The sequence below is a fragment of the Molossus molossus genome, unplaced genomic scaffold (assembly GCF_014108415.1).
Source record: "Molossus molossus isolate mMolMol1 unplaced genomic scaffold, mMolMol1.p scaffold_m16_p_13, whole genome shotgun sequence".
Taxonomy (NCBI): domain Eukaryota; kingdom Metazoa; phylum Chordata; class Mammalia; order Chiroptera; family Molossidae; genus Molossus; species Molossus molossus.
Window position 1 is genome coordinate 57,884,681 of NW_023425348.1, and position 19,486 is coordinate 57,904,166.

Here is a 19,486-nt window from a genome sequence, read left to right on the forward strand (position 1 = left end):
GAATTGCTTTTTTTTTTTTTTTTTTCTTTGATGAAGTTCCCAAATGATAAGATTTCTTTAAAGAAAGAGTTCCACTGAGGCACAGAATTACCATGTTTCCCCAGACACCCAGGTCCCAGCAATCTCATGTCCCCTTGAGGTTTGGCAGAATTGCCAACATCAACATGTGTGCTAATTGGGCCCCAGATTTGCTACCAGATAAGCCAATAAAATATACTATAATACTGATTGAATATAGAATAAAAATATAAGAAATATACACACTAGGTAATTGCAGTAGTTTTATTATGCAGTTAAATTTAGTCAATTTTAAAGAAGACAGAGTCTTTTCAATGTTAGGAAGCATGCAAATTTGTGTTTTTCATGCATTATTCCAATTGCTTTTAGGATAAATTTAAAGAAGTAGGTAGGATTCTGCTTCCGTCATCTCTGTCATCTAGGAGAAAAAAAAAACAGCAAGAATTTAGTTACTTATTAATTGTGAGGCTATTAACATCTATTATCTCATTTACTCTTTATATTAATTCTGGCGGGTAGATACTATTGTTGCTCTTGATTTACAGATGGGGAAACTGAGGTTCAAAGACAGTGTCTGGTTCATGGTCATATCAATAGTAGAGGGCAAACAGTTCTTGACCCCAGGTGTATGCTCTGAATTCAGATGCACACAACATTGTAGTGTATCATCCAAAAGTATTGTGTCATTACACAATACATAAATAAAAGCATTGTGACTTTCTCTAGACTCTGGAGTGAGTACCTTCTCCCATGGATTTTTTACCCATTTGGGCTGAGGGAGGGTTAGAGTGTGGACTGCACCCCTGCAATACCCCATCCTCTACCCTCCCATCCAACAGTCCAAGGGCAGTCACCTCCTACCTGAAGTAATTTAGCTGCTTACTCCCACAGGTCCCGGCGGCGACGGCCGAAGGCTTTGGAGCCCACATAGGTTGGCACAAAGTTGTTCTTTATCATGCCCCCAGATCTGCTCAGCAAGCCAGCCAGCTTATTGGTCACACAGGTGGCAGTGTTGCAGGCTCTCTTCTGGGCAGTGATACTAATATACAGGATGGAGAAAAAGAGAAGACCGGCCATATTTGAGAGGTTGAGGGGGTGGGGTAGTAGGGCCCACCCCATGGGACCATCATGATAAAATTACTGCTTTGAAAGGTACCAGTTAACCTGAGGTTTTTCACCTAAACAGCAGAAAATCATAGGCCATTATGGAAAATGTCATCATCACTTCCCATAGACATCCCCAGTGCTGCCAGAAAATCCAAAGGTGGCTCTGGGTGACAGGACATGGGACACAAAGCTGCAACAGACAATCTTTCCTGTATGAATAAACCAAAAATCGAGCAAGGCTTATGAGACTAGAGAGAATTATGGCACCACATCCAATGCCGTTCTTGTGGACTATCTAGAAACTACATCCCGTTTATGGGCACCAAGTGCTACTTCATAGGAAAAGGAAAATTACCCTGTCTTACCTGGAGGAGGAAGAGAGTTTGCATCATCATCCCAGAGGTGCTTACCTGCTCCTTAGCACACCTGTTCTTGCTACTTGAATTTGCTCACAGGGACCACCAGCTGGTCACGTGTCCAGCTGTATTCTCTCCTACTTCTAGGGACATGCCTTCCTGGGCATGACTGGAGGAAGGGCATGCCCTGTGCTGGGCATCTGCATAACTTACCCGATATCCTCGGTCTCCTGCTCCTGCTCCTGTTCCACGTCATTGATCTTCTTCTGCATGTAGTCTTTCACCATGGCAGCCAGAATGAGGCACAATTCCTCCTCGTCCAGCGAAGCGGGATCCATGCGGCTCTCCAAGACAGACCTGGGGAGGGGAAGCAAACCCAATATGGGCTCAGGGTCCCTGCCTACCCCAATTTTAGGATGAGCAGCCAGTTTTCCTGGGGATGTGACCAACCCAATAACCAGTGGATAGAACATGAGACCAGAGTCTTTCCAAAAATTCTTCTTGGCCAGGGATCAGTCTGTAGTGTGACCACAAATTGGTTTGTTGGAACTGGATTATATAGACCTGTGAAAGCTTATGGTTAGATTTTCAGGAATTTTATGAGCCTTGTGTTAAATACAATCATCATTAAAAATTGAATAATAAAACTTACGATTAGTTTGAATCAGAAAAAAATGACTCACTTTAATAAATATAATTTGCATGAGAGTGAGAAGCTAGATTAATAAAGCACACGCTAAATTTAATAACAACAAAGTTATTGGCAAAGTAGTTAGCAGACTGGGGTGCAATTTATCAAATTGTGGTTGAATTAGATCAATAGGTTTCCTAAAGATACAAATATTTGGTAAAAAGCAAGGAAAGCATTCTGTGAGGCTCAAAGAGGTATATACATTTACGATAAAGAGCATTGTATGTCTTATTTCTATTATATAATAAAAACGTATATGCAGGTTTACATAAAGCTCCCCCCTCCCCCCAGAGCAGTTGTTAAACATTCAGCACATCGCAGTTCAGACCGCAGAACTGTTCGATCCCAGGGGCAGTGGGAGGGGAGTGTGCTCCGGACAGGGCTCTCTTACCTGAATGGTGCTGCCTGGAGGACTCCTGCCTGGTACAGGACCAAGATGCCAAGAGCCAGGAAGGGGGAGTACTTCCAGAAGCCCATGATGGAACTCTGCAAGAAAAAAATGGTATCACCCCCACAGTGTGAGACTCACCAAGTCTTTGTCGTGGACAGTCTTAGAGCACCTGCGTTTTCCTATAATGCTACTCAGAGCTGTAATCCCTGTGTGGGGCTTTTGCTCACACCTAGCGGTGCGAGTAGGGAAAAGAAGGTAGAGAGGGTGTATCTCTATGGTTGGAATCTCTGGGAAGCTGAAGAACCAAATTCAGCTCCGAGTTCTAGCAGAGACCCCTGTAAGAACCAAACTTAGCAGAATCTTTCATTGGAACCCAGGACTTAAACGGGGGAAAAAGCACCCAGACTCACGACTGGGGCTTGCAGTTTAGGGCTGAAACTCCCGGTCTTGGCGCCTGTTTGCCACCTACTTGCAACTAGCCCAGGTTCCGAACCTGTTTCCTGGGATCCGCTAGGCGGGAAACGGGATCCGTGAGCGCACAGTCTGCAGAAAGCTACTCACGCGTCCTATTCTGTGCACAGTGCCTGGGGTACTCCAGCGTCAGAGAGCGGTCTAAGCACGCGTGCAACAAAAGACAGTGAGACTGGAGCCCAGCTCTGCGCGGGAAGAGTGGAGCAGGGAGTCCCCGGACTGAGACTGTTCAGCGTTACCTGGGGTAGGAGTCTCCATGAATCACAGACGAACAAAAATTGTGCGATGAAGAGACCCAGGCAGGGTGGACAGAGACTTTGAGACTGGCAGGGAGCCCAACCAAGAGGTAGAATAATGGAGAGAGAGGAAAGGGAGGAGAAGGAGAGAGAAATAGAATAACACAGCTAAGCAGGAGTTTCGAGCTCACCTGGTAGCAGGTAGCAGTGGCTGTCGCAGAGTCCGCGGCAGCGGTAGCGGGTTTAGTGTCAGGCGACGACAGTGTGGAAGTGGCAGTGACACTCCAACTGAGAAGTCGCTGTGATTCCTCCCAGCACCAGCAGCTCCTCTTATTCCCGCTGCTCGGGGTCTGGGGTAGGGATGGGAGGGGGTCCAGGAGCTCCGGGCAACCAATGAGAAGAAGGATCCGGTGCCTCAGACGGATTGTGTCACCCACTTGCGTCCAGAACCTGTAGCATCCATCAGATCATCCCACTTGTATTTGCATTGAGGTCACTGATGGAAAGGGTGGGGGGAGTGGAGGGGATTAAGAACACCCACGAAGTGAGCAGAATTTGGGGGACAGTTTGACGTGATAGTAAATTTCACCTGCTCAGTTTCATCCGGTTTTGAACTTGCATGCCGCTCTGTCCCCGCTGTGCGGTCTTGTAGGGCAGGGTCCAGGATCGTAGGGACTCCTGGCTCCCCCAAGTCAGACTCAGGATCCCCATCCAAGTGAGGGTGAGAGGATTAATGGGTAGGAGCATCAATTCTGGGCCCAAGTAGGGCACCTGCTTCAGGATGCTGGAATCACCCGCAGAAGACTAGTGCTCGTTGTGGGGAAGGAGAGAGGGAGGTGCAAGAACTTTGTCAGACTGAACTCAATCCCGCTGCGCCAATTCCAGGCGGTAGCATTATGGCCAAGTAACTTCTCAGGCCCCCAGTGTAAAACTGAGCCTTGACAAGGGTTTGAACTGGGCAGGTCCAATTATACTTTTTTTCCCCAATTGACCCGGCGAAGTACGGTTGTCCTGTGCGTTACCACTGACCGCGGTTCAATTGACCGCGCAGTTCTTGGAGCCGCTCAGTTGAAACCCATGTTGTTCACAAGGGTCAACCCTGCAGTTGGGAACCAGAGTATCCGTAGACCAACGATAGTTATACAGGGATTTTGGACTATGCCGTAGGTCGGCGCCCAGAACCGCCATGTTCAGTGGTCAACCGTACTCATCTTTGGAATGGGAACCGCATTCCCGTCTTGAAGGAATGATTTATTAGTAGCCATGTGACTTTCCCTTTGCTAGGTCGGAACATGGAAAAGAGTCCTTGGTCCACATGGCGGATTCCATAAGATCGCGGTACCGTACAAAAGGATACCCCACCTTGTACCCTGACCCGCGCTGGGTGGTCCATCACGTGGGTAGAAAGAGCCAATGACCCGCCCGGCCACAGCGGGAAGGGGCTCGGCAAAGATGCTCCCCCAGCCTTCAAGCAGCCCTAGTCCTCTCCCTTTCTAGCCTCCATCCATCTCCTATCGCTCATCTGCCCACTGGAGCCCTATGCCCAGCTGCCCTCGTTACCGACAGCTGTTTGCCAAGATGTGCCAGTGGCGCGCGATTCTGGACTTGCACCAGCATCGGCCGCACCGCCGCTCTCCACTAGAGAGCAGGGCAGGCTTGACGGAGCTGAAAGTCCCTGCAGACACGAACACTCGCAGTCACGTCAGTCGTACTCCACACATGCAAACTCATGCCTGTCTCCAAACACATGCCCACCCCTCAAAGCACTGGCACTCGCAAAAACGACTCTTGCGCGCAAGGGTATCTGCCCGGGTTCCGGCAGAATCACGCCCGCAGCCTGCCTCGGGGTCTCTTTTACGGTCTTATCTACACACCTGTATATTGGTGACCTGTTCGCATCATACCTGTCCTCACTCTCAAGAATAAGTGTGCCCCGTAACACCCACCAATGCAGCATCTCGGCCCTCTCACACCCTGCACAACTCGTTTCAGGACCTCAGTCCCTGAGCTTTCTGCTCCAAGCGTGTCTGGAAGGTTCCAGGTCCTGAGCTGCTTTTCTCCCTCCGTCAGAGGGTAAAGTACGGAGAAAGAAACTTCTCATTTTCCCCAGGATCAAGTGGTCTGTGTGCGCAGCGCTCAGCGAACAATCCGCGGCAGCCGGTACAGATTACCGCAGTTCGGCGAGCACAGTAAATGTATGGAGGCTGTGTGGGGCGGGCATGGACCCCGGCTAAGTGGTTCTTCCGTGCAGAGAAAAACTAGCTGTGAGTGACTCGACGTACTGGTCCGCATCCCATTCCTCACTCTCCAGTACCCTCAGCATTTCTTAGGGCGCACACATCGCTTCTCTTGCCAGGTTGGTGGCCTCCTTGTTTGAGAACGCCTAACTTTCAAGATGGTCTCATTCAACCTACCTCCTTCTTAACTCATGGAGCGCCATTGCCTTGAGGAAATAAAAGGTCAGGGCTTGGGAATTGGGTGTGTGAAACTGGCTCTCTGCAGGGTAGACTGGCAGAGCAGCAGGGGAACCAGAAATGGAAGAACTGCTCGGTAGGATACAGGTGTGCGTCAGAGAAACAGTAGGGAAAAGCCAGTGAAGCAAGGGACAGGGCTCAGAATGTCCTGGGCTGACTTGTCCTGGAGCCTAGAAGCAGAGAGCTCATGCTGAGATGCAGCCTTTGGCTTTGGGGCTCAGCAGTTTGGTTCCTGAGCCCTAACCCAGGCTTTCCATGCAGAATTGCAGGGCCGATTGGCAAAGGCAGCATTGTGGACACCATTTTGCTAGAGATTGGGCTCTGCCACTTGAGGCTGTTGTAGGCGAGTCTTTTCTCATATTTATTTACTTTAGGGAAATTTCTTCTCTTTCAAGACCTGAGGTTTTTAACTCATGAACCTTCTGAAATCATTTGTACGTATGTGTGTTTGTAGATTGTGTTCTTCTGAGGAAAGAAGCTTAGCTTTCACTAGTGCAATAATGACAGCAAATAATTAAAACATGACTTCTGTATAGGTCAATTTCATGGCTCAGAACCCTATCCTGGTGGCCTTCACCCTTCACAGTCAACATTTATTCTGAACTCTGAAATCAGTGGTGGTTACAAACCAGGGGCTGCTGGTGTGGGGTAGGAGTCAGGGTCTGCACCCAGAAGAAGCTAGGGTAGCCTCCAGCAATTTCAAGCTTTACTTTAAAGGCCAGTCTTTCCACATAGGGAGGGACTGACATTAGCTCATTCCTCAGACACTGTTTTAATTTGTAAGAACTGCCCCATGTTGGGTGGATGGTGTGTTAAAAAAAAAAAAAAAAGTTCTTGTTTTTGGCAGTTGGCACCACATCTGGTTAACTAGTAGGCACTTAGTCAATGTTTGTTGGATGAATGGAAATTAATTCATTCTGGCACATTCACAAGCCGTTCTCCCTACTATTACAAGGGCCTAATCCCAGCATGAAGAAAATTCAGACCTAGTTGGGTGGAGCAATCTGCTTGGATTGTGAAATTGTGAACACAAATATTACAGCCCGGTTTCTTTTGTTTTCCTTAGTACATTAGAGTTGGTTTCCTGTTAGAAGCTTCCAGGAATAAAACAGGGAAATAAGGTTACCTTGAGGATTCTTCCTAAAGGCTAGCATCTTCTAGCAGGAAATAACGGTTCTCTCTGAGCCCATCCCTGATTTACTGAGCGGACTCAAGAAGGTTCAGACCTTTGCATTTGCTGATTACTTACATTGCTTTCAGCAGTCTCTGAAACTTCTCCGAACTTCAGCACTAAACAGAACCTGATCTAGTGCAAGTCTCCAAAGAAAATACTGATTTAAAACAGTCACTTGGCTATTTGACCCTTCATTTTATAATCTGATTTCATTAGTTTTAAACCTGGAAATCAGGGTCAGTTATAAACAATCTAGTTTGAAAAGAAACATTTATAACACTTTGATAAACTCTAGCTGTAATATGTATTTCCATATTTTAACTAGATTCCTGTATATATATATATAAACATATATATATTTAATTTTAAAAAGATGATTTATCTGAGTGTGCCAGAGTCCCATATCTGGTTGAAAATTTTTATGTGCGTTTCCATGCAATTAAAAGTGTTTATACCTAAAGGCTCACTTTTTTAATTCTGTACAATCTGTGATATAGACTCAACAACAACAAAGCCACATTAACAACTGCAGCACCAGTAGCAACAACAACAACAACAACATACATTCATTCTCCTCAGCCTGGGGCAAGTTTTGAGTTGTTAAATTAACTGGAGAATTTCAGCTGAAAATTGATTGTGCTGGGTTTCACGTGTAGAGTTTAGAAATCCTAATAACAAGTAAAACTAAATGGACTAGAAAAATCAACAAGTCCCTAGGATTCCCAATATTGGAAAGACAAGTGGATACAGAAAGTAATGGTTTACCAAAGCAGATCCTCACGAGGACAAACCTTACCTGGAACCAGTGTCAGTGTAGGGAAACCTGAACTCTAACTGAAAAAAATTGCTGAGGCTCAGTGTGGACAAGTCAGAAAATTCAAGACTCCCAGGGCACCTAGCCGAGGTGGCGGTGGGAGGGGCATTATGTGAATTTTACCTCCAGGAGCTCGTCCAGATTCTCATAGTAAATATGAGGGGACATTCCCTGGTGCTTCCAGCAGGGTGAGGAGAAAAGGAACCATTTGAGATACACCAGAGCATTGTTTTTCTTAATAAGGCCAGCAGCCCTCAGGAGAAACTAGTTAACCAGAGCCTAACTTCCTGGGGTATTATCAGAACCTAACTGACCAGGGGGAAAAGCACTCCCAACTTCATTCAGTTCTAGCCTTCTAAGCAGGAGAAAAGAAACTTTTGCCCTGGCCAGTTTGGCTCAATGGTTAGAGTGTCAGCCCTCAGATTGAAAAGTCTTGGGTTCAATTCCTGGTCAAGGGCACATACCTGGGTTGCAGGTTTGATCCCTGGCCCCAGTCGGGGTCGTGTGGGAGGCAATAAATGGATGTGTCTCTCTCACTCTCTCCTCCTCCCTCCCTTCCACTGTATCTAAAATTTAAAAAGAAAGGAAAAGAAACTTTCAATTCTATCATACTCTAGCTGCCTCCTCTACCTAAGGAGGGTGGGGTGGGGCATACAACTACTGAGAAACACTTGCAGAGTCTACATTCTAGAGGCTCAGACTCACTGAAATACTGAGACTCAATTGTAGGACTATTGAATGCCTTTTCTTCCCTCACAACTCACCACCACATTATTAAAGGTTTATTTGCAGAAGTTCCTTTTACCCAGTACATCATGTCCAGCTATCAGGAAAAAATTACAAGGCATACTAAAAGGCAAAAAACACAATATGAATAGATGGAGCAAGCGTCAGAGTGAGACATGGAGGGATGTTGGAATTGTCACACTAGGAATTTAAAACTAGGAATTAATATACTAAGGGCTCTAATGGATAAAGTAGACAGCATGCAAAAACAGATGGTTGATGTAAGCAAAGAGATGGAAATCTGAAAACAGAACTAAAAAGGAAACGTTATAGATCAAAAACACTATGACAAATAAAGAATGCCTCTGATGGGCTTATTAGTAGGCTGGACACAACTGAGGAAAGAATCCGAGCTTGAGGGTTTTTCAGTAGAATCCCCCCAAACTGAAAGGCAAAGAGAACAAAGACTGAAAAACAAACAAACAAACAAAACTAACAGAACAGAATATCCAAAGACTGTGGAACAACTACAAAACGTGTACCACGTGCATAATGGGAATACCAGAAGGAGAAGAGAGGAAATATTTGACACAATAAAGCCTGAAAATTTACCAAATTAATGACAAACACCAAACTGTGAATCCAGGAAACTCAGAAAACATCAATCAAAATTAGGGTCAAAAAAATGAAACCTAGGCACATCATTTTTAAAAAGGTGGAAAATCAGCCATGGCTGGTTTTACTCAGTGGTTAGAGCGTTGGCCCACAGACTGAAGGGTCTTGGGTTCCATTCTGGTCAAGGGCATTTTCCTGGGTTGCCAGTTTGATCCCCAGCTCTGTCAGGGTCATGCAGGAGGCAACCAATTGATGTGTCTCTCTCACATCAATGTTTCTTTCTTTCTCTCTCCTCCCTTCTCTTCCATCCTATCTAAAAATCAATGGAAAGATATTCTCTGATGAAGAGTAACAAAAATAAATAAATAAATAAATAGAAAATCAAAGATAAAAAAAATTCTGAAAATATATAAAAACACCTATAGAGAAACAAAGATAAGAATTACATCCAATTCCTCCTCAGAAATTGTGCAAGCAAGAAAAGAGTGGGATGAAATATTTAAAGTGTTGAGAGCAAAAACATCCACTAATCTAGAATTCTGTACACTGTGAAATTATTCTTCAAACATGAAGGAAAAATAAAGACTGTCTTAGACTAACAAATATTGAGGGAATTTGTTGCCAGTAGATTTGCCTTGCCAGAAATGTTTTTAAAAACGTTCTTTAGAGAGATGAAACATAATATGTCAGCAAGTTAGATCTGTATGAAGCAAAGAAAAGCATCAAAGAAGGATTAAATGAAGATAAAATAAGCACTTTTTTATTCTTAATTGATCCAACTAATAATAATTTGTTCCAAATAATAGTAGTGATATATTCAATAATGTATACTTATGTATATAATATATCTACATAATAATGCTTAGATATGATATATCTAAGTAAAATGAATGACAGCAATGATATGAGACAGGAGGGAGGTATTAAGATTATTTTGTTATTATAAAGTACTCATATTACCCGTGAAGTGATATAGTGTTATTTGAAACTTGTCTTGGATTAGTTGTTAACATATATTGCAATCTCTATGACAACCACTATAAAAAGATTTAAAAATGAGTTTAACCAATATGCTAAGAAAGGAGAGAAAATGGAATCATATGAAATGCTCAGTTAAAACTAAAAAGGCAGAAAAGGAGTAAAGACAAAAACAGAAACCAAGAAAAAGTGCAACAAATAGAAACAGTCACGAATACTAATCCAACTATTTCAATAATAACTTTGAATGTCAGTGGTCTGAATGCACCAATTAGAAGACAGAAATTGTTAGAGTGGATCAAAAATCAAGACCAAACTATATATTATTTGCAAGAAACTCTATTTAAATATAAAGACACATATAGATTAAAAGTAAATGGATATGAAAATATACCATGCTATCACTATACAAAGAAAGCAGGACTAACTATATTAATTTCAGACAGAGCAGACTTCAAAGCAAGGAAAGTTATCAGGGATAAAGAAGGGCATTATGTAATGATGAAGGTGTCATTTGTAAAAAAGATATGATACTTCTTAATGTGTATGTACCTAACAAAAGAGTATCAAATACATAAGCAAAAACTGATAGAACTGCAAAAAAGAAATAAATGAATCCACTATCATAATTGGAGACTTCAACACTCCTCTACTCGAAATGGACAGATCCAGCAGGCAGAAAATCAGTAAGGACACAGCTGAACTCAACAACAGCATTAATCAACTGAATATAATTGTTATCTATAGACTACTTCATCCAACAACAGCAGATTACACGTTCTTCTCCAGCTCTCATGGAACATTCACCAAGGTAGACCACATTCTGGGCCATAAAATACACCTTAAACATTTAAAAAAATAGAAATCATGCAGTGTCTTCTCTCAGACCACAATGGAGTTAAACTATAAATCAGTAACAAGGATAGTGGAAAACTCCAAAATGTGTGGAAATCAAACAACACACTTTTTTTTTTTTTAAATGCTCACCTGGGGACATTTTTCCATTTTTTGTTCAGATAGAGTGGGAGGGAGTTAAACTATAAATCAGTAACACGGATACCAGAAAACTCCAAAATGTGTGGAAATCAAACAACACACTTTTTTTTTTAATCGTCACGGGAGGACATTTTTCCATTTTTTGTTCAGATAGAGTGGGAGGGAGAGAGAGAGAGAAACATCGACGTGAAAGGTACATTTCGAGTGGCTGCCACCTGCACAACCCAACCAGGGCTGGGGACAAACTCCAACTGAGATACGTGCCCTTAGCAGGAACCGAACCCGGGTCTCTCTGGGCCACAGGCCGACGCTCTAACCGCTGAGCAAAACCAGCCAGGGCCAAATAACACACTTTTATATGACACATGGGTCAATGAAGATATCACAAGAGAAATTTCAAAATATTTTGAACGAATTGAAGCCAAAACACAAATTTATCAAAACACAACTATGTGACATTCAGGAAAAGACAAAACAATGGAGAAAAAAAATCATGAGTCATTCCCAGAGGTTGGAGGTAGGAAGAGGGATGAAAAGGTAGAGAAAAGAGGATTTTTAAGGCAGCAAAAATACTCTTTATGATATCCTAGTGATGGGTACATGTCATACATTTATCTAAACCCATAGCATGTACAACAAGAGTGAACCCAAGGTGAACTATGGCCTTTGGGTGATTATGATGTCAGGGTAGGTCCATGGATGGTAACAAATGCACTCCTCTGGTGGGTGAGGCTGATGGGGAAGCGGCACCCGTGTGAGTGCGGAGGGAGACACGCAAAGCTCTGTACCTTCTTCTGTAGCTGCTGTAACCTTACATTTTTCTCTTAAGAAAAAAAGTCTTTAAAAATTTGATTGAAGGGCAGAAACCAAAAATTTTCATCAGTGATTTTACTGATGAACGTGGGAAGAGATGCAAAGCTTCTGAATCATTTCCCTAAAACATCTTTAGAGTTTAACAAAAGCCCCCATGAGGAAGGGAGGACAGAATTGACTGCCAAAGAAGCAGGAAGTGAACCCTGCTGGGGATTTTGCAGAGACCTGTAATCTGGTGGATGGATCTCTATAAACATTGGAGGAAGGTGAAATCAATTCTTTATTAATAACCTAGATATAAAATTATCTGAAAGATGTGTATGCAGTTAATATTGAAAGTCATGTATAAAACATAGCTATACACACACACACACACACACACACACATATACACACATATATATATATACATATCACAACTACCATTACTGAGTTCCAGCCCTGAGCCATGCACTCTCGGCACAATGGATCTCATAGTCTCAACAGTTTAATAAAATGGGTGTTATCTTTGTTTCATAGACAAGGAGATACTAACAGAATTTTGCTTGACTAAATCAGATTTTCCAGGTGCTATTGAGGCTCTGAGATACCTGAATATGGCTTATTGCTCCGGCCACATCTGGTAAGAGGCCTGGTCCCCTGGCACTGACTCAGAGGAGCACATTTGCTTCAGGGATAATGCAGTTTGTAGTGAGTGACTCAGTGACCAGGCAGGAATCATTTACACGTTCCTGGCTCAACTTTTGGAAGACTGACAATTTTGCAGCGAGAAAGTACGTGTTGATGCTGCCAGTTAAGGTAAAACCAAAATCTATTCCTAACCATGTTCATAAAATAAAAATTCAAAATACTTCAGTGTTTAAATAGACACAAAGCCAAATGACTAAACTTCTTGTATTTCGCATTATTGCATTATTTGTTAATTCACCTTATCTGAAATGGTGGTGACTTTGTAGAGTGTTCTACTGTACTTTGTCAGCGAATGTGGTGTGTGTGTGTGTGTGTGTGTGTTGAAAAATTTTGAAAGTCAAGACATAGGGTTCTAATTCCTACCCCTAACACAGAGGGTGTGACTTTGAGAAAATCGTCTGGTCCTCTTTTTCTACATTGTCAAACAAATTTATTGGATTGAGCGATTCAGAAATTCCTTGCTAATTCTGCGATTCTACAAGAGTGCTTTAAATCTCTCTATCTCCAGGGCCTCCATTTAATCACATCTTCAAAGTTCCTTTTGCTATGTAAAGTGAGATATTCACAGTTTCTAAAGATTAGGATGAGGACATCTGTGGGGCAGGAGGTGGTGATAAATGTTCTGCCTCCCACAACAAGTAATTGCTGGGCTAACTAGCAGGTAAGTGCTGAGGCTGGGGCACTGAGGGAGCCTCCTGGAAAAGGTGGGTCAGAGCCAGAAAACGGCTAAAAAGGGGGAAGTTACAGAGTCCCTGGTAAGGTGTGCCTCTAGTGGGGTGTGGGCTGGGGTGAGGAGGCAGGATACCTCCTCTTTGTATCAGGTGCCATCCTCTGTGCCTCTTCTGCTGGGAAGGGAGCCCTCCTGAATATGACCCGTATGGCTGTCGGCAGTCACTCCTCGGGCAGGTTGTGTCTGGAAATCATGAAATCCCTAGTAGATGGTTCTCCCTTACCAAATTCCAACTTACTTTGCATCCTTCAATATTCCCGCTCAGGTTTGCTACAGAAAACCGGAGCTGTGGAGCCAACTGGCGCCCCATTTGGTGAAGCTCCAGGAGGGGTGGGGAAAGGAAGCTTTGCCATCACAACTCCAGGCTTTGACAGGATATTATGATGCTATTAAACCCCAAAGTTGGTGCTTGGTCTTTGAGCCCCAGGCCTTACATACCCCTGCTGGACTCCTTTGACAGTATCCAAACAGCAAGGCTTTTGATTAAGTGAGCACTGGAATAAATCCCACCTGAAAAAACCCAGCTTATTTTTTTAACCTGTATCCAGTATTTAGAGGCTGCACTGAGGCTGAGCAGGCAATAGGGAATTGTTAAAACATGTGGGAGTGCACTTGAGTTCTGGAACTTTCCACCACCCGAACTTGGGGAGATTTTCTAATGTGTTTCTGCTCCCAAGAGAATGTGATGATTCTCCACACTCAGGCTTCAGGGCATGTGGACCTTTGATGCATGATTCCTCACCCCTCAGTGGGACAAAACAACTGCCATTAGAGCCTGGAATCAAGGACACCACGGCAGTGGACCCTAGGTTACACAGGGAGTGAGGAAGGCCTTGTACGTGGCAGAAGGAAGCAAAGGGGTTTCATAGCTGTGGTTTTCCTGGCCTCTCATTCTTGGGAAAATGAGCGGACCTCGCTGGCTTTCCTGCAGAGTGGATGGAGTTGACTTGCCCTGAGGCCTGCTCTTCCCACCCCACAGGCACCCTCTTTGCTGTGGGCACCAGGAGAGGTTCCTTCCAAAGCCTAGAAGCTATTTCTAGGGCGCTTCCAGCTGCCAGGGAAAGAACTGAGTGTGGTGAAGGGGGCCAGGGTGGTCCCTCTGGGAGCTGGACTGGACGGGCTCAGCTGGTGACATCAAGGAATGACTCTGGATGGGTCCTCTTAGATGATTCCATTCTCCACTGGCTCAGCCCCCCAGGATCCAGACAGAATGCCTCTTCTCTCCCTGGCTGAGAACAGTGTGCCATGGGGAAGAGGGGCAGAGCTAGGAACCTGCCCACTTTACCAGATAGCTCCTTACAGAGGACCCCCTTAGGGCACTGCCCGGGAATGGTAAGGTGCATGTAGGGGAATTCCTCTATAACTGGATCCACCTGAGATCGGAGAGAGTCTGGGTTTGGGATCTTACGCAGCTGGATTTGAGTCTTGGATCTATCTGTCACTCACCTATTGTCCTTGAGCAGATAATAACTCCCCTGAGCCTGAGTTCCTCAACGTGTAAAATGGGGGTAATAATAACTACCTGGACGGAGTGAAGATATTTTATGTTAAAGTCCAGACACATTGCTTGGCACGGAGCAGATACATAAGAGTAGTGGCCATGATTGTTTATATGATTATAACAAAAGCTTATTATTATAACACAAGCTTATCCCTTCAAGATACAAATTACATCAGCTTAGCACGGTAAATTAAATAAAATCATTACACATTCCTCCGTTTTCTTGGAAGCAGGCAATTTATGTCTTTCTCAAAATAAAATCAGTTGTCAAGGCCACGACAGAATGAATCTGCCTCCTTCAAACCTCTGAGATCTATGCCTGGCCGCGTTGCAGCGTCATTGCCCAGCAGGATTAGCCACAATTTATATTAAACACCTACACATTTCCTGGCGTGGAACAAGCAGTCAAGAGTGGTGGCTATTATTATCATTATAACAAATGCTTACTTACCCCTTCAAGTGCGAAATTATATCAACTTGTTAGGAAACCAGATAAAATGCATCGCTGACTCCTGTACCTCCTTAGAAAGAATATACTGAATATAATTTAAATCCCTTTTTGCGGATTAATTGACACTGAATGAAAAATATCACTGAATGTGCAGGCATGACTACAGTGCTGCTCTCATGATTATAAGATATGTAGGACCTGTAACCCCCAAACTAGATAATATCACACTTTCTTTTGAGGTCTAATTTTAAATAATTTTATCGCCATTCTGCTTCATTTCTTCACATTAAATTGTCAGCTATTTCGTCCCGCTGGCATCTTTGTAACTGTCTTTTGCAGTCCACCAATCCCATGCAGAGTGGTATGGGAACAAGTCTGTCTATAGACATTAGTGCAAACCTGTACACACTGGTCAAGAACTATAAAAAGGATCTTTTGGGGCACGCTCTCCCTCTGGAAGCATGCCCTGCCTTTCCCTGTCCCTTCTTCTTCCCCCACAGGCATGCATCTCCTAAATGGTAAGGGTCCCCACAAGTCTTGCAACCAAGGGAGCAATGGGCAGCAGCAGCTCCTCTGGGACTAAGCCCCTGAACCTGTCCCCAAAGCCCCTTTTCTCTGACTCTCCGTTGAGCTGACAGCAGCCCGCCTTGGCTGGCTTCTTCCCCGTAAGGGTTCTAGAGAGTCGGGGCAGCCCCGCCGAGGCCTCTCCTGCTGCTGCTTCTGTCCTAGGCCCTTGTTCCACTGTCTCCAGCTTTAATTAACGTACTCGCAAAAGAATAAAATAAAAAAATAAAATAAAAGGGGTCTCTTTGGGATCTACTAAACCAAACTGTACTTAAGAGAACAGAAACAAAGCTTGTCAGAATTATGTGGAAACACAGAGTAAGGAGATAAGACTGAGACTTTATGAGCCATGATCAGGAACTTCAGGGTCTTTTGTAGCAACAGCTTCAACTAACTTGTGCTCAGGGAAACACAGAAAAGAGTCACACGAGTTAAAGCTAAATGTGAATGAAGAGCCACAGCTATTGAGAGAATTTAGTTATGGTAACAATAGCAGTAATGAATTGTGACACCTATTTAAGTTATCCAAAGGCTACTTAAAAAAAAAAAAAAAAGAAAAAGGCTATTTTCTCGGTCACTTGTCTGGTTTAAGGGAAGTCTGCAGGCAAGGACACCTGATGAGTGGCTGTTTTTGTCCCTCCTTTCACGAGACACAGTCGTCGTGAAGACAAAGTGTATGATGATGGAGGAAGAGTTCAGCGAACCAGGCTGCAATCTTCTGAGGATTGTGTCCCCAGATAATAGGGCTCTGAGGACATGAGTGTATTTCCAGACAAATATGTAGTTGGTCTTTGGAGCTTTCAATGCTCAGATTAAAAAACTGGCAGGGCTCCCAGGAGACACTTTCACCTGAGGCAGCCCCTCAGTGTGAGTCCTGGAGGGACAGTTCCCAGCCGGCGAGAAGCAGGCTCTCGCGTGAGCACTGCAGCGCTGTTCTCATGAGAACTGTCACCATTCTGCACGTAGACTGGTCAGAGCCCTGAACAGGGTGTTCACACTTCTTCAGGCACCCGTTTCCACCTGCATACTGAAGATGGGGTCCCTGCCATCAAACAGTGAAATCCTTCATTTCCTGTTCCACCAAGCATCCCAGTGGTGATCAAATCCGTAGACAAACATCGGTGATTGTTTTCTGTCACTCTAAGGGCAGATGCAGAGAAATGTTTCGCTTTGCTGATTACTGAGAGACCGTGATAAATGGTGATAGGGAACACTCTATGTTCTGAGAAACTTTTAATGATTCCTGAGGACCTCCACTTATTATCCCCCAAGGGGTGATGGGGTGGAGAGGAAGCCTCTCATCAGGGCTCTTAGTCAGACTGGTTGAGTCATGGATTCCAGCTCTCTTTTGCCAAAGTAGCCACAGAAACACTGCCAGAGAAATGATGCTCTTTAATTTAAATAAACTGCAGATTATTTACAGAATGGAAAGAAATCTTTTTGGAAATTAATCCTCTCCTGATCAATGACTGTGGCTGGACTAGAGTCTACTGACATGGATTTCAGGCAAGGATGACCTCTGGATTATCCTTTTTGGATGTCTTCCTCCTCCTGTCTTCTCCTTCTTCACCTAAAGTCCAATTTGAATTATGTTCTCATGGAAACTTTCTAACGACCTTAACCTAGGCTGTTATTTGTCATTTAATAAAGTCCTGAAACGGGCCTTAACTTGGAATATCAGGCACCTTGACAGGAAGTGGAGAAATCCTCATTTGGCATTATTGTATAGACCTCTATTATATAACCCCCTGTGATCAATTTTCATCAAAAACAATTGTAAAACATTGACTATGTAAGTCCATGAACACGAATGATACAAGTTCAGTGAGCATGATGAATGCTTACAAATCTAGCTATGTTGCTGAGGATGTCTGAATCTCACTGAAACCATAGTCTTGAAAACCTGAGAAAAGTGACATCTCCTAGTAAACAAAAGATTAAAGGCAAAGGCAGGCATATGTCTTAATGTGTCCAGGCTGCCATAACAGAATATCATAGGCAGCGGCTTATAAACAACAGAAATTTATTTTCTCACCATTCTGGAGGCTGGGAAATCCAAAATCAAGGCATTGGCAGATTTGGTACCTGGTGAGAGACTTGTTAGTTCAGAGATGGCTGTCTTCTCACCTGGCGGGGGGTGGGGGGGGTTGAAAGAGTTCTCTGGTGTCTCTTTCATAAGGCATTAACCCCATTCATGAGAGCTCTACCCTCATGACCTAATGATCTCCCAAAAGCTCTACCTTGAAATGCAAACACATTGGGGATTAGGTTTAAACATATGAATTTGGGGTCGGGGGGCGAGGGAGGACAGACATTCAATTTACAGCAGCATAGACCTACTGGAAGATAAGAACAAAACCAGTTGGGTGATCCCGTGTTATGCCCAGTGTCCCAGTGGAATTATTAATACCACCCCTTTCACTCTCAGAAGAATATCAGTGTGGACAATGTCTTAGTCCATTTGGGCTGCTATAACAAAATACCACTGACTGGGTAAGATAATCAATAGAAATTTACTTCTCACATTTCTGGAGTCTGGAAGTACAGGATCAAGGTGACAGCATGCTTGAGTTGGGGCTCGTTTCCTGGTTAATAGATGGCTTTTTTCTCTCTGTCTTCACATGGTGGAAGGGGCTTGGGATCTCTGGAGCCTCTTTTATAAGGCAATAATCCCATTCTTGAGGGCTCTACCCTCATGATTTGAGTATATGCCCAAAGCCCCATCTAGTAATATCATTACATCGGGCATTAGGATTTCAACATATGAATTGGGGACCATAGACATTTTAGATCATAGCTGACAATAAATTCTATTGTTGCCTAATAACATACATCATCAGTCTAAGGCATGTGGTCAGTTAGCATAAACTCAGATGAGACCTAGCACTAGAGAGGACAGGAAAGAAAGATTGCACTGGAGGTGGAAAGGGAAAGGAAGACAGATCCCACAAGAAGATAAAGCTGCTGATAGCTAAGCCCTTTCTTTTTAAATATTTTTTCTTTATTGATTTTAGAGAGAGATGAAGGGAGGGGAGAGAGAGAGAGAGAGAGAGAGAGAGAGAGAGAGAAGAGAGAGAAACATCAGTTGGCTGCCTCCTGCATGTCCCCTACTGGGGACTGGGCCCAGAACCTGGGTATATGCCCTGATTGGGAATTGAACTGGTGACCTCTTAGTGCGTGGGTCCATGCTCAACCTGTGAGCCACACTGGCCGGGTGGCAAGCCCTTTCTTTAGCCCCTATTACACCTCTGACATCTGAAATAAATGTGTCATATATGAGAAGTATGTGAAACATTTGAATGAGAGTGTGTAATTTGTTAGGATACATACATTTTTAACATCATTCAGACTTTAAGTGCAATTTCTTAGCTATAGGAAATAGAGAAATGAATAAGAAAAGGATTTTGCCCTCAGGGGATACTAGATCTACTTCACTGTGTATCGACTGACAAGCCCTCAATCTCAGAATGCTTTTCAGAAACCCAAATTACAGGAAAATGCGACTCCCTAAATCATTTCCCTTAAGGGACTCTACCATATATTTTAAAAAGGTTTTGAATCCCTGGTATATTCACAGAAGCAAAAAAACATCAAGGTGAAATGGAGAAGTTTCAGGCACTCATCTAGGACTTCCTGTCCAGCAGACTTTGAATTTTCTGTGTTGATGGAAATGCACTGTACCTGTGCTGA

The 19,486-nt window shown here is 43.7% G+C and overlaps 1 protein-coding gene across 1 annotated transcript; it reads right to left on the bottom strand.

Annotated features, from left to right (window-relative positions):
- Positions 1-897: 897 nt before the first annotated feature.
- Positions 898-2,649, bottom strand: LOC118628627 (calcitonin gene-related peptide 2-like). Its single transcript, XM_036259587.1, has 3 exons — positions 2,564-2,649; positions 1,695-1,838; positions 898-1,057 (listed from the first exon to the last, which is right to left on the bottom strand). Exons 1-3 carry the CDS (start codon positions 2,647-2,649, stop codon positions 898-900), a joined length of 390 nt encoding a protein of 129 aa, XP_036115480.1.
- Positions 2,650-19,486: the final 16,837 nt, after the last annotated feature.